This window comes from Leptidea sinapis, chromosome 27, assembly GCF_905404315.1.
Source record: "Leptidea sinapis chromosome 27, ilLepSina1.1, whole genome shotgun sequence".
NCBI lineage: Eukaryota > Metazoa > Arthropoda > Insecta > Lepidoptera > Pieridae > Leptidea > Leptidea sinapis.
Genome location: NC_066291.1, coordinates 6,426,858 through 6,442,068, shown reverse-complemented (window position 1 = coordinate 6,442,068; position 15,211 = coordinate 6,426,858). Strand labels below are relative to the sequence as shown.

Sequence of the window (15,211 nt, the reverse complement as noted above, 5' to 3'; positions counted from 1 at the left end):
GTTTCGAGTTTCTATTAGCTTATTATGCCATATTTCCCGATATAGACGTAATGCAACTAGGATTCGAAACATTGCGAATTGGACTGACGAAGAACAAGAAATTGCAGGTAAAAAGCACCGCGTTAGTATGGGCTCGACGTTGTGTTTCTGAATCACAAGAGCAAAGCGAGGCAGCCAGTAAACCTCAGAGATCTACAACTACATAATTTTCGACGCACAAGAAGAAATTTATGAAGTACTGATTTGAATCGAGCAGCGTTTCGATACGATTGCAGTACTGATTACCACTTGCATACTAGCGTTCACATTGGGTCGATGGACGTTGTTTGCAAGTATTTTCCGGAGAAACGCCAGGATTGTGCTGCCTTAGTGGGAAACTACCGAATCACGACATTTTCTAGCAAACACTCAAAATACAATGTTTGATTCCAAATGTCCTCATTTGGGGCAGACATTATCTAAGGCAGCCTACGCACTGGCGACCAGACGTAGCCAGGCCGCCGCGGCCATGGTCGCCGGTGCGTAGGCAAGCGCGACATGCGGACGGCCGAAAAATTGCAGTCGGCTTCCAAGGGTGTGTCAAGATGGACGTGCAGAAGATAATCACGCTAACTGTGCTTGTGTATTTACTAACAAAACGAAAACGGAAGATTTCACGTAAAATACAGTTTTGGGTGCATCCATTACTTTGCGAGAGAAAAACTAAAGGATTATATTATACTTATTTTTTGGATTTAAAAATGTATGAGAAGAGATTCTTTAATTACATGAGAATGTCAACGAATACTTTTAACCTGTTACTGGATACAATAAAACCAAAAATTACTGGAACTGGTAACAACTATCGGAAATGCATTACAGCAGAAGAAAAATTTGTGATAACAATAAGGTAAGCTTTTTCTTTTTTAAAAACAGAATGTTTAAAAAATACGTGATTTATTTTAAAGGGTGTTTCGGAATGGATTATTGTGTACAGGGAAAATAAAAATAATGTGATAGGGCCTTTTTTTTTACTTAAACTGCTTAATGGATTTTTTGTAAATTTGAATTATACAAGACTCGATTCTGAATCACCACTATTGTGTTTTTCACAACAACCTGTATAATTCATTGACCATGGTTTTGCCACTTTAAATAATTTATGAACAATACTACTTTACGACTTTGAAAAGGAGAGGAAAAGGGCTTGCTTATAACTATGTTTTTAAATAATAAAAAACTGAAGTAGATAATCAAATTATTTGTATTTTCGTAACTTAAAAAATGGCAATTGTGAACAATTAATCATTCAAATTGGGAAATAGGTCTATCATTTCTGAATTTTGGGAAATATCAGAATAATGAGTATGAGTATCGCTTTAATTTAAATCATCTGATATCCTGTTGGTAGTAGAATAACCTGAATAATTCGGTCGATGGGGGTCATATTCTTGGTCGTAAAGAGTATTGAAATTTCTTGAATAGTTTATGCGCGCTGTTGGTTCATAGTTCGGCTGATAATTTTCTATAATTTCCATGATTTCCATTTTCGCTTTGGTCTTCATTACAGCAGGGATATTTTGAAATTTGTCGAGGAGGTATAAAAGAAACATTCTGTCACAATTTGAATCATTCTGTGTATCTGTTTTCTCTAATGTCGCTTTGGTCTTATGCAGAACTGAAATTAAAGGGTCTGTATCTGATTCTTCGTTTGGTATTTTTTTCTTCCATTTTGTTCTAAGCGACTTTGATGCAGACTGTTGAGTCTCAAGATCAGAAGATCTTGCACTTTCATTTTCTTGACTTGCCTCTTCAAGACTATTTTCTGTTGCGTTTGTGTCCAGCACTGATCTCAAAAACAGTAATTGGTTGAAATAGGTGTATTGACTTTTACGTTTTGCAGCAGAACCACTTTTGACATCTTTAAGACGGCGCAGCTCTCTTGTGAAACAGTCTCTAAGGTTTTTCCATCTTTTTTGGAGAGTCATGCCTGTAAATCAATAAATAAATGTAGTACATATTACAAAACTAATATTATGTTTATTAATGTGAATTTTATTTTCAGGTATTTGGCTACTGGATGTACTTTATCTCATATAAATCATGAATACCGTATAGGGCTTCCTACAGCATCGGAAATAGTATTTGATGTTTGTGAAGCAATATGGGAGATATTAAAACCAATTGTGATGCCACTATTGACCAGAGATAAGTGGATTCAAACGGCTGAAGGTTTTAAAAAATACGCCCAATTTCCTAATTGCATCGGAGCCATCGACGGCAAGCACATTAGAGCTATCAAACCACAACATTCGGGATCTCTTTATTACAATTACAAGAATTATTTTTCAATCGAGTTACTTGTAATATGTGATGCAAATTATAAATTTCTTTACGTAGACATTGGAGCATACGGCAAATGCAGTGATTCGTCAATTTACAAAGACTCTTTATTTTATCATAGGCTTTTAAATAATGATCTCGATATTCCGAGCAATAACCCCATCAAAGAAAATGGCCAACCAATGCCGTTCATTTTAGTGGGTGATGAGGCGTTTTCACTATCGGAACATATGATGCGACCGTATGCTGGGAGAAACTTGAATAATGTAAAGACCAATTTTAATTATCGACTATCCCGTGCCCGCCGCTATATTGAATGTATATTTGGAATATTAGCCAATAAAAGGCAGATTCTTCACCGACCCCAAAACGTCAAGAAAGAATTTGCAGTTGTGATTATAAAAGCTCTATGTGTGCTTCATAATTATGTGCGAGAAAGAAACGGATATGATTTCAAGGACACGTTGACTGTACCAGAGGCTTAATTAGAAATATCTGCAAGTTTACCTAATAGAGCAAATAGAACATCAACCGAATATCGAGATATATTCGCAAACTACTTCAGTACTGATGGTCGCTTGCCCTGGCACAATTTGTAAATATATGGGTGCGTACCTACGACGGCTGCTCAGTTTGTGCGTTGAGGCACTTGCTCGCCGCGAGCCGCCATTGCGCGCCGTAAACAAAATGGCGTCGAACGCACATACGGTATGAGTAATCTTTTTAAAAAGTTATTCCAATCATTACGAAGACCTGGTAAATGTTAGCAAATAATTGTCAAAACTCATGTGCAAAGCGAAAAATAGTAGAAATTAAATAGTTATACTTTTGACAATTGCCTATTTGCTAAAATTTCTTAGATTTTATATGAACGGAACAACTTTTTAAAAAAATCACTCATGTTACATATACGTGTCGAACGCTACTACAGCACCTGCTGCGTTTATTGTAGTTCATCGCATATTAATTTAAGGCATAATAAAATAAAAGACTAGCCAAGTCCTGCCTTTTCTTTATCTTCCATGGATTCACCGCCAAATATATTGAACAGTTCAAGCCACAACTGCCGCTTAACATCTTTATTGGAGTAATCATTTGATGATAAATCCCATAAACCTCTTCTATTTTCAACTTCAATTATGAACCTTTCCGTGTCGAAATTATTGGCCATTGTAAAATAATCACTCTGTAGCTATACACGTCTGGTCACCGCGGCCGATGCGGTAGCACTGATGAATTTTACTACAGTAGTGATATTCTCGACGGCCACGATTGGTCGCTGGTCGCGTGGCATCAAATTAGACGCCGCTGCCAACGGTGGCCGCTGGTCGCTAGCCGCTAAGTGCATAGGCTATAGCGATGGCCATATAAAGTCCAGAATTCAATGGCCGCCGCGGCCAGGTCGCGGCGACCATGGTCGCCAGTGCGTAGCCAGCCTAAGAACGACGATTTAATCCCACATTCAGGGTATTGATTTATTTATATTCTTACACACAATACAGTAGAAGAATAACATACCTACTATACTTATTCCTATGTATTATGTATGCTAATTCTAAAAATAAGTGTTTACAAATCGGACTTTGCCTTTGATTTTGTAGATAGAAGGACAGATTCACCATCGAATTGGACCATTGCAATCTCTCAATGATGCACACCATAAATTTTAACAATAATATTTCATGGGCACCATGGAGGAACAACGACATGAAGAGATCAATGCATCTATGATAATAGCAATTCTTCATGATCTACAGCAACTACTTCATGAACATTTTGCATGTCAAGTTAGCCCGCAAATCTTTAATTTCCGATCCGTCTTGCATTCGCCATGACCATTAACAAATCTCAAGGCCAATTCTTGAAAGTTTGTGGTCTGAATCTAGAAAATCCATTTCCCATGGTCAATCTATATATATAAGAGTTTTCCACGTATATAGTCACTCATCACTATATCTCTGGAGCCATAAGGCGTAGAGACTTGAAATTTGGTAGGAATATTCCTTTCGTCGAGTAGTAGCTGACCTCAGCTAAGAACGGATTTTACGAAATTCCATCGGCGAGAGTTTTTTTTTAACAGAACAACGTCTATCGGGTTCACTAGTTAGGTTATAAAAATATATTGTAATGTATAACCTGTATGTCAGTGAAATCCATCGAAGAACCGATTTTTGACCATAATTGTTTTTTTTCATCCTACTAAATATATAAAACACGTCACTCTTTAATAGCTATAAAACTTTCGGTTTTGACCTGTTTTGGCGAGTTTGCTAGGCATTTCAGAGCAGAGTTACGGAGAACTTTGCAGGAGTCCGCGTCATGCTGTTGGCATACTACAGCCACGACTCTTGAACTGTGCGCCCATCGCCGACGTTCACTCTCACCAGCTGAAACATTTTTCGTATTATATTAAAACTAAGTTGCTCACATGACATATGTGTGCTATCACTTATAAGTCTCTATGACTAGTTGACGGCATCTGTTAAGAAGACCAAGTACCAATTAATAAAATTTAAAACACAACTACTGTGTCACATTGGATTTAAAAAAAAATCAGGGTCACTTTAGATATTGTAAGAGTTCTAACAATGGTACATAGATCCTTATCTGTTCAGGCATTTACAAGTTACAGTGGAATAAAGTAATGATAAACTACATAACATACATATACTATGAATGCAAGAAAATAATAATTGAGTGGATAAGGTCATTTAATTATGAAGACACAGAAAACCTACTTATAGTTACGTACTAAATCTTTAAGTTTTCTTTCAAAGTAACACACACACACACTCACCAATACATACAATCACATACATACATACACACACCCACACACACACAGCACATTAAGTTTAGATTACAAATAAATAGATTTTTAGTATATTATTGTTAGTAGATTTTTTTTTTCCCTTAGTTAATTAATTATGTATATGTTAAGGTCAACTTATCTATTATTACACCTCATTATTATGTTTTTGCTATGGAAGAGCGGGGCCTCCTACTACAGGCAACTCTTTGCTTAAAAGGAGACCCCAACACTGATTGTATTTTGTTGTAATAAATAAATATTTGATTTGATTTTGATTTGATTTGATTTGATATACATGAACTCTGAAAATGTTACACTCCTTTTTTGGGTCTTATAAAAAGAAGTTACATTTACTTTTATTAGTTAGATTGCAATTTACTTAAATAGTTAGATAGTAATAATGATAGTAGTAGTAGTAATATTACCATAATAAATATAAAAAATCTTATATATAAAATTCTTGTATCCGGGACGCTTGTTACCAAACCCCTCCGAATCGGTTGAACCGATTTGAGTCAAAATTCAAAAAAGTCTGAGAATCGGCCAACATCTAATTTTCATACCTAAAATGATAAAGGTGACCCGACCCATCCCTAAATATTTTTATTCATATCTTATTAAAAAAATCCATATTTTACAACAATTATTTTTGTGTGTTTAATTATTATATTTTTTTATTACTTAATAAGGCACTACAAAGTTTGATGGATCAGCTAGTTTTCTTATATAAATATATTACGATGATTCACATGAATTTTGGGCATTGACATAATTCTGTTATATTGATATACTAGTCGACCCAACAGACGTTGTCCTGTACACACGTCTTAAATTTGAAAGATCGGTCCAGCCGTTAGGAGGAGTTCACTAACATACACATGAGCAGGAGAATTATATTATATGGAGGGAATTGAGAATCTAAACCAATCTCAAATTCACTGGAACACACAAAAATATCATCAAAATCGGTCCAGCCGTTTAGGAGGTAGTTCAATTGTGAATCTAAACCATCCTCAAATCCCCTTGAACTCACACAAAAAATTTCATCAAAATCCGTCTAGGAGGAGTTCTGTAACATACACACGCACACAAGTAATATATATATAAAGATAATGTTGTCAATAAGTTAAATGATGTGTAACTGTACCTGCTCCTCTACTGCAGGACACTTAGGAGTTTGATTAACTTCCTCTGCTTGAAAAGCATTCGTTAAAATTTCCCTTGTTTATTCCTTGCCTGCAACAGCTACAGTAGAGGGATTCTGAAAGAGTTTAATCAAATCAAAATCAGTTTATTCACATAGGTCACGGAAATAACACTTGTGAATGTCAAAAAAAAAAAAAAAATATTTTTCTTATTGAATCTACCGCTACTTCGTAAAGGGTTGAGCTAATGAGAAGAAGCAAGAAACTCATTGCCACTCTTTTATATCAAGATTTACATTTACATCGATTTACAAATCATTTCAATTACAATATAATATGTAAAATGTACAATGATGCAATAAATGGTCAAAATGGTCTAATTCGGACGAAGGTCTATTTTATATTTAGATGATAATAATTAATCATCATCATTAACCCAATAGCATTGCTTTACACTCTGAATGAAACGGGTTGAGATCATACTCCACCATACCGGCGGCAAGTAACTGTCCAACATTATGGAGAAGTCTCTTCTTATTTAAGCAGTATATTTAATGGCTAAAATGCACACATCAATGAAAACCTATTAATGATGCTATCACTGCTTTATTTCAATAATATAATATACTTAAGCGCCAAATAAGTTTCAAACTATGGTTAAGTATCATGATTTATGTTAATCTGAAATAAAATAAAAAGTATTTTAAATATTCTATTCTATTCTTTCTAGTGGCTTCTGTGGAAGGGTCACCACAACTCGCCAATGTCATGTTTCAGTAGACCAACAAGCTTAGAGTGTGTCATTGTATAAGGAAGACTTCATTAAAGGGCAATTATAGAACAAATGGTCTACATTTCCCTCATCAAGTCCACAGTCACATAGAGAATGCTCTAATTCTTAGTTTGGCTAGGAATACTGGAGTGCAAGAGTGGTTTAAGCGTAACCGGCAAACTGTTGATATTATTGATTTATTGGGGTATCTAAATTTCGAGAACGACGGTTTTATAGGGATTACAGGTTGTATATCACCATAAAAGACGCCTTTAGAAGTTTTGGATACCTGCCAGATGTTTGACCACCTCTCAACCATATTTATAAAATATATATTGTGAGTACAAATCATAATAATTACAACATTTTAAATAATTTTACAATTAAGTAAAATGTAAGACTACATTAAATTCATAAATAAGTTACCAACCTGTTTTATCAGTATGCTTTGTGATTGTCCACTAATAATTGTTTGATTATTAACAATAATTCCTAAAGCAATAAATAAAAATATAAATAAATTAAAAATAGGTTCATATTTAAATATTATTTATGCTTAGGCAGATACATACATGGATAACAGGCAATTCTAAGTCTTCCTGCCCTGTAGCAGCTTATTCCCCCCATTAGAAAAACAATTCCCCATTCTAGGTGAGTCAGTTCTGCTACTGCTGTTTCATCCATGCCATCGCCTGTTCTAATTCTAGCAATGGCAATGCATCTGCATTTCCTCTTTACAGCACCTTTATATCTTTCCATTACTGTATGACACAAATTATACTAATGTTAATTCTGCTTAGAAGGGTATTATTTGTGTCTTAGAAAATAAAATATTTACTTACAGACCTTTTGCCTTTGTTGCCATGTTTTGATGCAGCCATTTCCATTGCTATTATTCAAGTTGTTGGATTTTCATCCATGCATAATGACTGCGTTCTATAGCATGTGCAGCGCGAGCATGCCCGGTGGCTATCCATGGTTTTGATTCCATTAATTCGACCAACTTTTCCAATTGAGCAGTGTAGGGCAATATTGCGAGGCACTGAAATTTATTTAATTAAGTAAGCATTGAAAAAAAAGTTTTACACAAGGAATATTATCTCTCTAATACATGAAGTGAACACAAGTTTAAGTTTGTACACAATGAAGGAACATTGCAAGCATTGGTAATGCTATAATTAATAAATACTTACTTGTATTTTAAAACAAAACACGATTAAGTCATATTCTTTATCCAAAATTGGCATTTTACGTACAATAAATATCATGTCATACCTCTTTGTATTTTATTTACTTTCAATAACGTAAATTTTAATTTGTGTAATACGTCCGAAATCTGAATAATAATTTTGTTTACAATTCTCATTACTAGTGCTTGCATCATATTGACAGTTTCATTATCGATACTATATCATAACTGCAATATTTTTTCAGGCTTCCAAAATACTTTAACGAGTGGAAAATTTGGGTTTAAAACTTAGTATCCCGTAGCACGAATTATGAGGTAAAAAATATTGTAATTGATAGAGTTTAGACTCTTCAGAATATGATGGAACTATCAACTGGACCCTTAAAAATTACAATTGCCTATTTTCATTACATTTTGATGAGGGATGTTTTAAAAAACATTTCAACAGAACTATATTGAAACTCGGTAGTGTTCCAACGAAATTTGGAGGTACTTGCTTATTAATTTACGATACCATTTAAACTTGTTTAGACCTTTGTGCCCATGCCCTGTTCAATCCTTGTAGATAATCTAAGGATACACTTTTAAGGGGCCTTTATATCATTGCCTCTTTGCTCAACGCCTCCTTCGTCAACGTCAAAATCAGCTAGTAAAGGTTGATGAAGAGATTTAACAAACAAGACAAAAAGGAATAGAGAATAGCTGCTGATAACTGATTATAATAATGAAGTTTTATCAACTCCTAAAAGGCCGAAATTGAATTTGAAATGTTACATGATCATTACAACATGACAATTATAATTAAGTACATAGATGTAACAATGTTTGCAGCAGCAGAAACTACTCTTTGTCAATTACAAGACCAAAGTATACGAAATTTATTAACGTCAAACAATTTGGGCACGTCAATAATCTAAATATATAAAATTGAATTGCTGTTCGTTAGTCTCGCTAAAACTCGAGAACGGCTGGACCGATTTGGCAAATTTAGGTCTTGAATTATTTGTGGAAGTCCGGAGAAGGTTTAAAAGGTGAATAAATAGGAAAATGCTGCTAAATTAAATAAAAACAACAAATTTGTATATCCTTTGATGTGTCCATACATAATTTCTATGAGAGAATTTATTGACGCACGGTTTGACAGTTCTGCTGTGAAACAATTTCATTACGACAACAGGGTGCATATTTTACGAAGTAATTTTTGATGTTATGATACATTATTGACAAATTCATATAAAAACATTATTTTATTTATTATATACAGAAGAACGTCTGTCGGGTCAGCTAGTTAATATTAAAAAAAAACATTTAAAATGTACTTTATTTAACCTTTGTGTATTTGTTTCTTTGTTTACTTGATTAATTATTCATTGATTTCGAAACTAACTGAAAAATAATTATCTACTTATTTCGGTCTGTTAATCAAACATTAGTTAAGTTTATAAGAAAGGACAATCAAAACGCGTTTTTAATCAGTCCGATAAAGGCAAAGGCATTTATATAGTTAGTTTAAAATATACAAACAATAATTTACTAACAGAACGTAATATTAATTACACATTAATAATTCCTTTTTTGTAAATACTTTCCCAACATCTATCGATGTTTCTTTAGCTGAGGTCGACATCACTAGTTTTAGAGCCGCGGACACTCGCTATAATGGCCAACAGCGCCAAAATGGCGAATAGCGAACAGGCACAAAAGCACTTTGACAGGCGCCAGTGCAGTGGTTTATTCATAGAGGTCAGTGTTCGTGAAATTTAAGTAAATACAATAATCAATTATTTTTAACTTCTTTATGGCAGTGTATTCGGTCAAAATGCTGTCACAACAAGGTTCTTTAATCAAGAAATCTGTATTTCCAGGCGTTGGCGTTACGGTTCATACCGTTACCGTTGTCTTCAACCTGAACTGGAATCAGTGTTGCCCTGCGTCAATTTTTGGACGATTCACTAAACCACTACTTTAAATAGGCGACTTTTGGACAAACGACTAGAGAAAATATATTTATTTGTTATGATTAAACGAGAAAAAAATATAATATGTAAAAGGGCGTGAAGTACTTACTGATTTTTTATAACAGTTAATAAAAGGTGAAAAAAAATTATTTAACATTTTTTTTTATGGAATAGGAGGACAAACGTGCGTACGGGTCACCTGGTGTTAAGTGATCACCGCCGCCCACATTGTCTTGCAACACCAGAGGAATCACAGGAGCGTTACCAGCCTTTAAGGAAGGTGTACGCGCTTTTTTTGAAGGTACCCATGTCGTATCGTCCCGGAAACACCGTGTTTAATATTTCAATTAATTTGTTTCTTGTATGACTTTAATCGGCTTACACTTAATTATTATAATTTGGTTTGTTTATAGGTGTATTAAATTAAATCTTTATTAAGTTATTTTATAGTTTTTAGTTTTTGTAGTCGGTTTTTTTAAACGTAGTACTTACCTAATTATATTAGTGAATAAAAACCATCTTATATTATTTTAATTAAACTTCTGATTTGATACCTATTTAAAATTAAAAATTTCTTAATTCAGTAGGATCTATAATCACTTTGAATCGTCAGGCTTAAATTTTATTTTAATTTAATTTACTATCACTGGCTTCACTATCAAGACTCAGCTGAGAAAAAACATGATATTTTTACAGTTAAATTATTTGTTTTTTTCGCTTTGTCATTAGCAAAGACTCTCCCTAAGGCGATAGTTATACTTATATTTCTTTATAACATATTATTTTGTTAATTTTTTTTTTCTTACTTCAGCTACCATAAACCTATTGTATGAGATTTTTTTTAGAGATTAGCGTTGATGATGCTGGTAATGAAGATGGTATAAGATTCGTTGAAATAATGGATTTAAGTTGATTTTTTGAGAGATAAACTTTTTAATGTTAAATAATTGTAATAGTTCTGAAGTGTTAAATTTGTAATTTAAATTGTAATTTTTGTGTACAATAGCGCAATAATTAAATATTGTATTTAACCAAATACATTCTGGTACTACTGGTTATACTGATAAATAAAGCAAATCGTGGGAAATTATTCCCTTACCATTCAAAAATATTCAAAAATGATACAATTATAATAATTTGTCTGATAATTACCCTCGAGTGAATCGTTTTTCATACTACAAATTCATTTAAATAGTATTCATATAAACAGGCTTAAATTTGCGCTGCATAGCGCATGTAGCGGCACAGGTAGGTACGTATTAAAATATACTGACATGTTGTTCTATCTTAGCAATATATACATTTCAATCCTATTAACGTAGGTACATAGACAATGGACAGTATGAGATAACGTTTTTGTCTTTAATAGTAAAGTAATCTTAAAGTCCTGAAACAAAGGGCACAATATAACAGAGCAATTAATTTAACTGAATTGAATGATGTGAACACAGAAAATAAAGATTAAACAATAGATACATATTGTGTACTCGCATGAAATTAAGTAAATAACAAAACTCAAATAACTGATAACGTCGCAATTGTAAAGTGTTAAAACACATTTTCATACGTTGATAGTTATACTAATAAAATGGTGAAAACAAATGCGAAAACATGGATACAGAATTCTTAAGATACAAATTTGAAAACATTTACGATGGGGTTATTACAAAAACAAGTAAGATTACAGTTTTTTTTCAATTATTATCATCAAAATATAATGTTAAATTAAAAAAAATATCTCATAAACAACATATTTGTTAAGAATTAGGAGATAAAAATTACTATAAATCATTTTTAAGTAGCTTTTGATCATAAGAAAACGGATCAATTATAATATTATAATATTTTTCTCAATGTAGTTTACTTAGTAAAGTTGTTAGTAACAAAACCAAAATAAACACTTTTTTAATTTTTCGAACGAGAATTTATTCTAAGATCATCGAAGAATAGGTCCACTAAAGGAAAAAATTCTCAGATTTATAGTTTAACAATTATCGCACTTGCAATGTTAATGTTCGTGCTACGAAAAAATCAATTTTTAATTTTTATATTAATTAATAATTTGGCCTTTTTTTGGAAATTTCCCCCATTTTTTTCACTTAGTTGCCCATAACTACTGCAATGTTAACACTTTCTCAAAAACTATCCTTTCTAACTCATATTCAAAAAATACTCGAATTTCTGGAAGTCGACAATCGAATGTTGCAAAAGCATTTTTTAAAAGAAGAACTACATAGGTACAATGTGAAAAAAGTTTCACTCAAAAATCTCAAACCATGAAGGTTCTACGTCAATTCGAATTATTACAATAAAACGGCAATTTCAGATTTTAACCCCTCTTATAATGTGTTATCGATAACCATCGATAACACATTATAACATCTATAAGTTTAATTTTTTTTTCAGAATTCAAAATCGGTATTCGGCACATTCAAGTATGTTACATGTTCCTCTGTTCCGTGGTGATGGGTGTTATGAGAGGCAGCATCGGGATTGCAATTCTGTGTGTTTCTGATCATGAAAGATCAGGCGCTATCTCACAGGTAGAGGTAAAAACAAATTGATTAAAATTCAATTATATTCAGTTAATCTTTGAAAATGATTTTAATTGTACCACACTGAATTTTTAGTAAAATCTTTTGGTAAAAATATAAGAACTACGTGATAACTGAAGTTGATGAATGAAATATGGATTCGTCAATAGGAACTTGTACTATTTCGTCATAGGAGCTATTAAATAAAAATATATTTCATTAATTTTACCACATTGCACATAATATAATAGTGATACGAGAGTGGGTTAGGGATTGGAAATAATAAATCCGTTTCTAGAAGGAACGAGTCTTTATTTGCGTTCACTTTTAAAACTTGCACTTCGTCGATCTGCCGCTGCTTCTCTTGTCGATGGCGGTGCCTTCAGCAGATCACACCACACTGAAAACACTAGTACTCTTCTATCTTCTTCTTTCTTCTTAATAATTTTCCACTTTTACTACTTCTTCTTCTCTTCCTTCTTTTCCCTTTTCACTTTTGAGTCTGAACTAGAACTGCCGTAGGCCACGCTTAGTACGGCTTATATACCCCCGGATCTGTTCTATTTTCAAAATGATTCTCCCATTCCATCTTTAAATTTAAATTGTACTAGGAATTTCTATTACAAAACCCAAAAAATTCCATACACTGGGAGGCGTATCGAACCCGGCTCTACAGCGTCTAAAGTAAATACTTTTCCGCTGAGCTACGAGTATTGCTGTCGGAGCTGTTGAAATTATCAATGTCTTGAAGTTTGACAACTCTCGTCATGTACGTCAAAGCGTTGCTGCGCGACAATAGAAAACATGGAAGAAGACAACTTTTGAAATTAAATTAAAATAATATTAATTAAATTAGATAGTACAACACTTATTTATGTCTACTACTTGAAAGGAGGTACTTTATTCTTCGAACTACTATAGCGCTTTAATCCCTAGGGACCAAAAGAATTTAGAATTTGAAATGTGGTCTTGTTAGCAAAATTCACCAAAGAGTTCTGAAAGTTGAACGAAGCATACAAGATATATGAACTTTATGTCACTCGAACGGTTGGCTTAGTTGGAAAAGCGCTCGCACGGAACGGGAGAGGTCACGGATTCGAGTCCCGTATCGTGCATAATTTTTGTTTTCAAATTTTATTTGTGTAATGGTAACAATCATTTTAAATCTAGCCCTATCCCAAAAGTAAATATTATACTATACTTTTAATAATATATTATACTTTTCATGACCCATCCTTTTTTCCCAGTTTGCCTATCTTCGGTTAACTGCGATTTAACGATTCTGCATCGTACCAATTTGCCCTGGGATCGGGCATCCAAAGGGTGGTAGTAGTCTAGACTCCGCCACAATTGAACATGTATTTCCTTTGCAACTTGTGGAACATAATACAAAATATAAACTTAACCGAAATGACGGTAACGCGGTTCGCAATCCGTGACCCAATGGGTTGACATAATGTGAAAAAGTTTGCATTAAGACTGCAAAACCTGGTATAAAGCTCTTAAGCTTCGTTCGTATATTGTTAGCTAAATTTTATCCATGAGCGCGATTTTGTCAATTCTTAAAACCTTTGCAGATTTGTGTCGGTTTCTTCTTAACGTTTTCTATCAACGTATAACCGTCAAATAAACATAGACATCAAAGACATAATCATGACTCAGAAAAATCGAAAACACATCGATAGGGATTTATCGGACACCTTCAGGATACAAGGCAAGAGCCATAGGCATTTTAGCGTATCATATTATCGTATCGTATCGTATCGTATCGTAGCATATTTTGGAAGAACGTCGTCCCACGTCTGTTATTGACTAACCCCCTTATTCATAATAGTCTGCTAACTTAAAGCATTGCTAATTCTGACCTAAGTCAGAATGAGAAAAAACACTCCTTAGCGGCTGTTTAAAGTTAGCGGACCATTATGAATAAAGGGGTAAAGCTATTCTTAGTATAGTAACAGTATTATTATTTGCAATATTACTGGTAATACCGTGTTTGGCTATGTTTCAATCAATTACCACCGAGTGCAAATATAAACCTGATATTATACACATTAATAATTTACAAAGAATGATTCAAACACATAAATATAAACAATTCGAGATTTTTATAAAGGGATAACCCTCACTTCTGGGATTAATTACACAAATTTAATTTATGTACAATAATATAACAAAACTTTTATAAAAACCCTTTGAGCCTAGCAGCGGGTGATTTAAATGGATTTTGGAATGCGAAACAAACTACCCAAATAAATCTTTTAATAATTCAAGGCTGCAAGGCAAAGTGAATGAATCATCATCATAACTCCAGAAATTTTTTCAATAGCCATTAAGATGTTATTTACGACTCTTTCATAATATTTGCGTGGCTCCAAGGCTAGGTTTAGTCATAAATTTTGGCCAGGGTAAGAATCATCGTTCACAGATGCAAAAGGCGTTTTTAGCGTTCTCTTATTTATTATTTGTAAGATATTTT

General features: G+C 33.4%; 1 protein-coding gene and 1 long non-coding RNA gene across 7 annotated transcripts in view; one reads left to right on the top strand and one right to left on the bottom strand.

The window, feature by feature from the left end:
• Positions 1-3,322: 3,322 nt before the first annotated feature.
• Positions 3,323-8,393, bottom strand: LOC126972895 (uncharacterized). Of its 4 annotated transcripts, XR_007731205.1 has the most exons (6): positions 8,245-8,391; positions 7,898-8,093; positions 7,624-7,812; positions 7,482-7,543; positions 6,282-6,395; positions 3,323-4,709 (listed from the first exon to the last, which is right to left on the bottom strand). It is a non-coding gene; the product is annotated as an uncharacterized LOC126972895 (long non-coding RNA). The 4 variants fall into 4 exon arrangements; XR_007731206.1 differs by lacking the exon at positions 7,482-7,543 and having other exon boundaries at positions 8,327-8,393; XR_007731204.1 differs by lacking the exon at positions 7,482-7,543 and having other exon boundaries at positions 7,894-8,093.
• A 3,345-nt stretch (positions 8,394-11,738) lies between these two features.
• LOC126972801 (putative inorganic phosphate cotransporter) overlaps positions 11,739-15,211 on the top strand; it is a 30,173-nt gene continuing 26,700 nt past the window's right edge. For 2 of the 3 annotated variants that reach the window (XM_050819866.1, XM_050819864.1), the window contains exons 1-2: positions 11,739-11,873; positions 12,605-12,747. In XM_050819866.1, coding sequence (XP_050675823.1) covers positions 11,810-11,873; positions 12,605-12,747 — 207 coding nt within the window. In that variant the 5' untranslated portion in view covers positions 11,739-11,809. The remainder of the gene's footprint in view (positions 11,874-12,604; positions 12,748-15,211) is intronic. The other variant, XM_050819865.1, reaches the window with a different exon arrangement.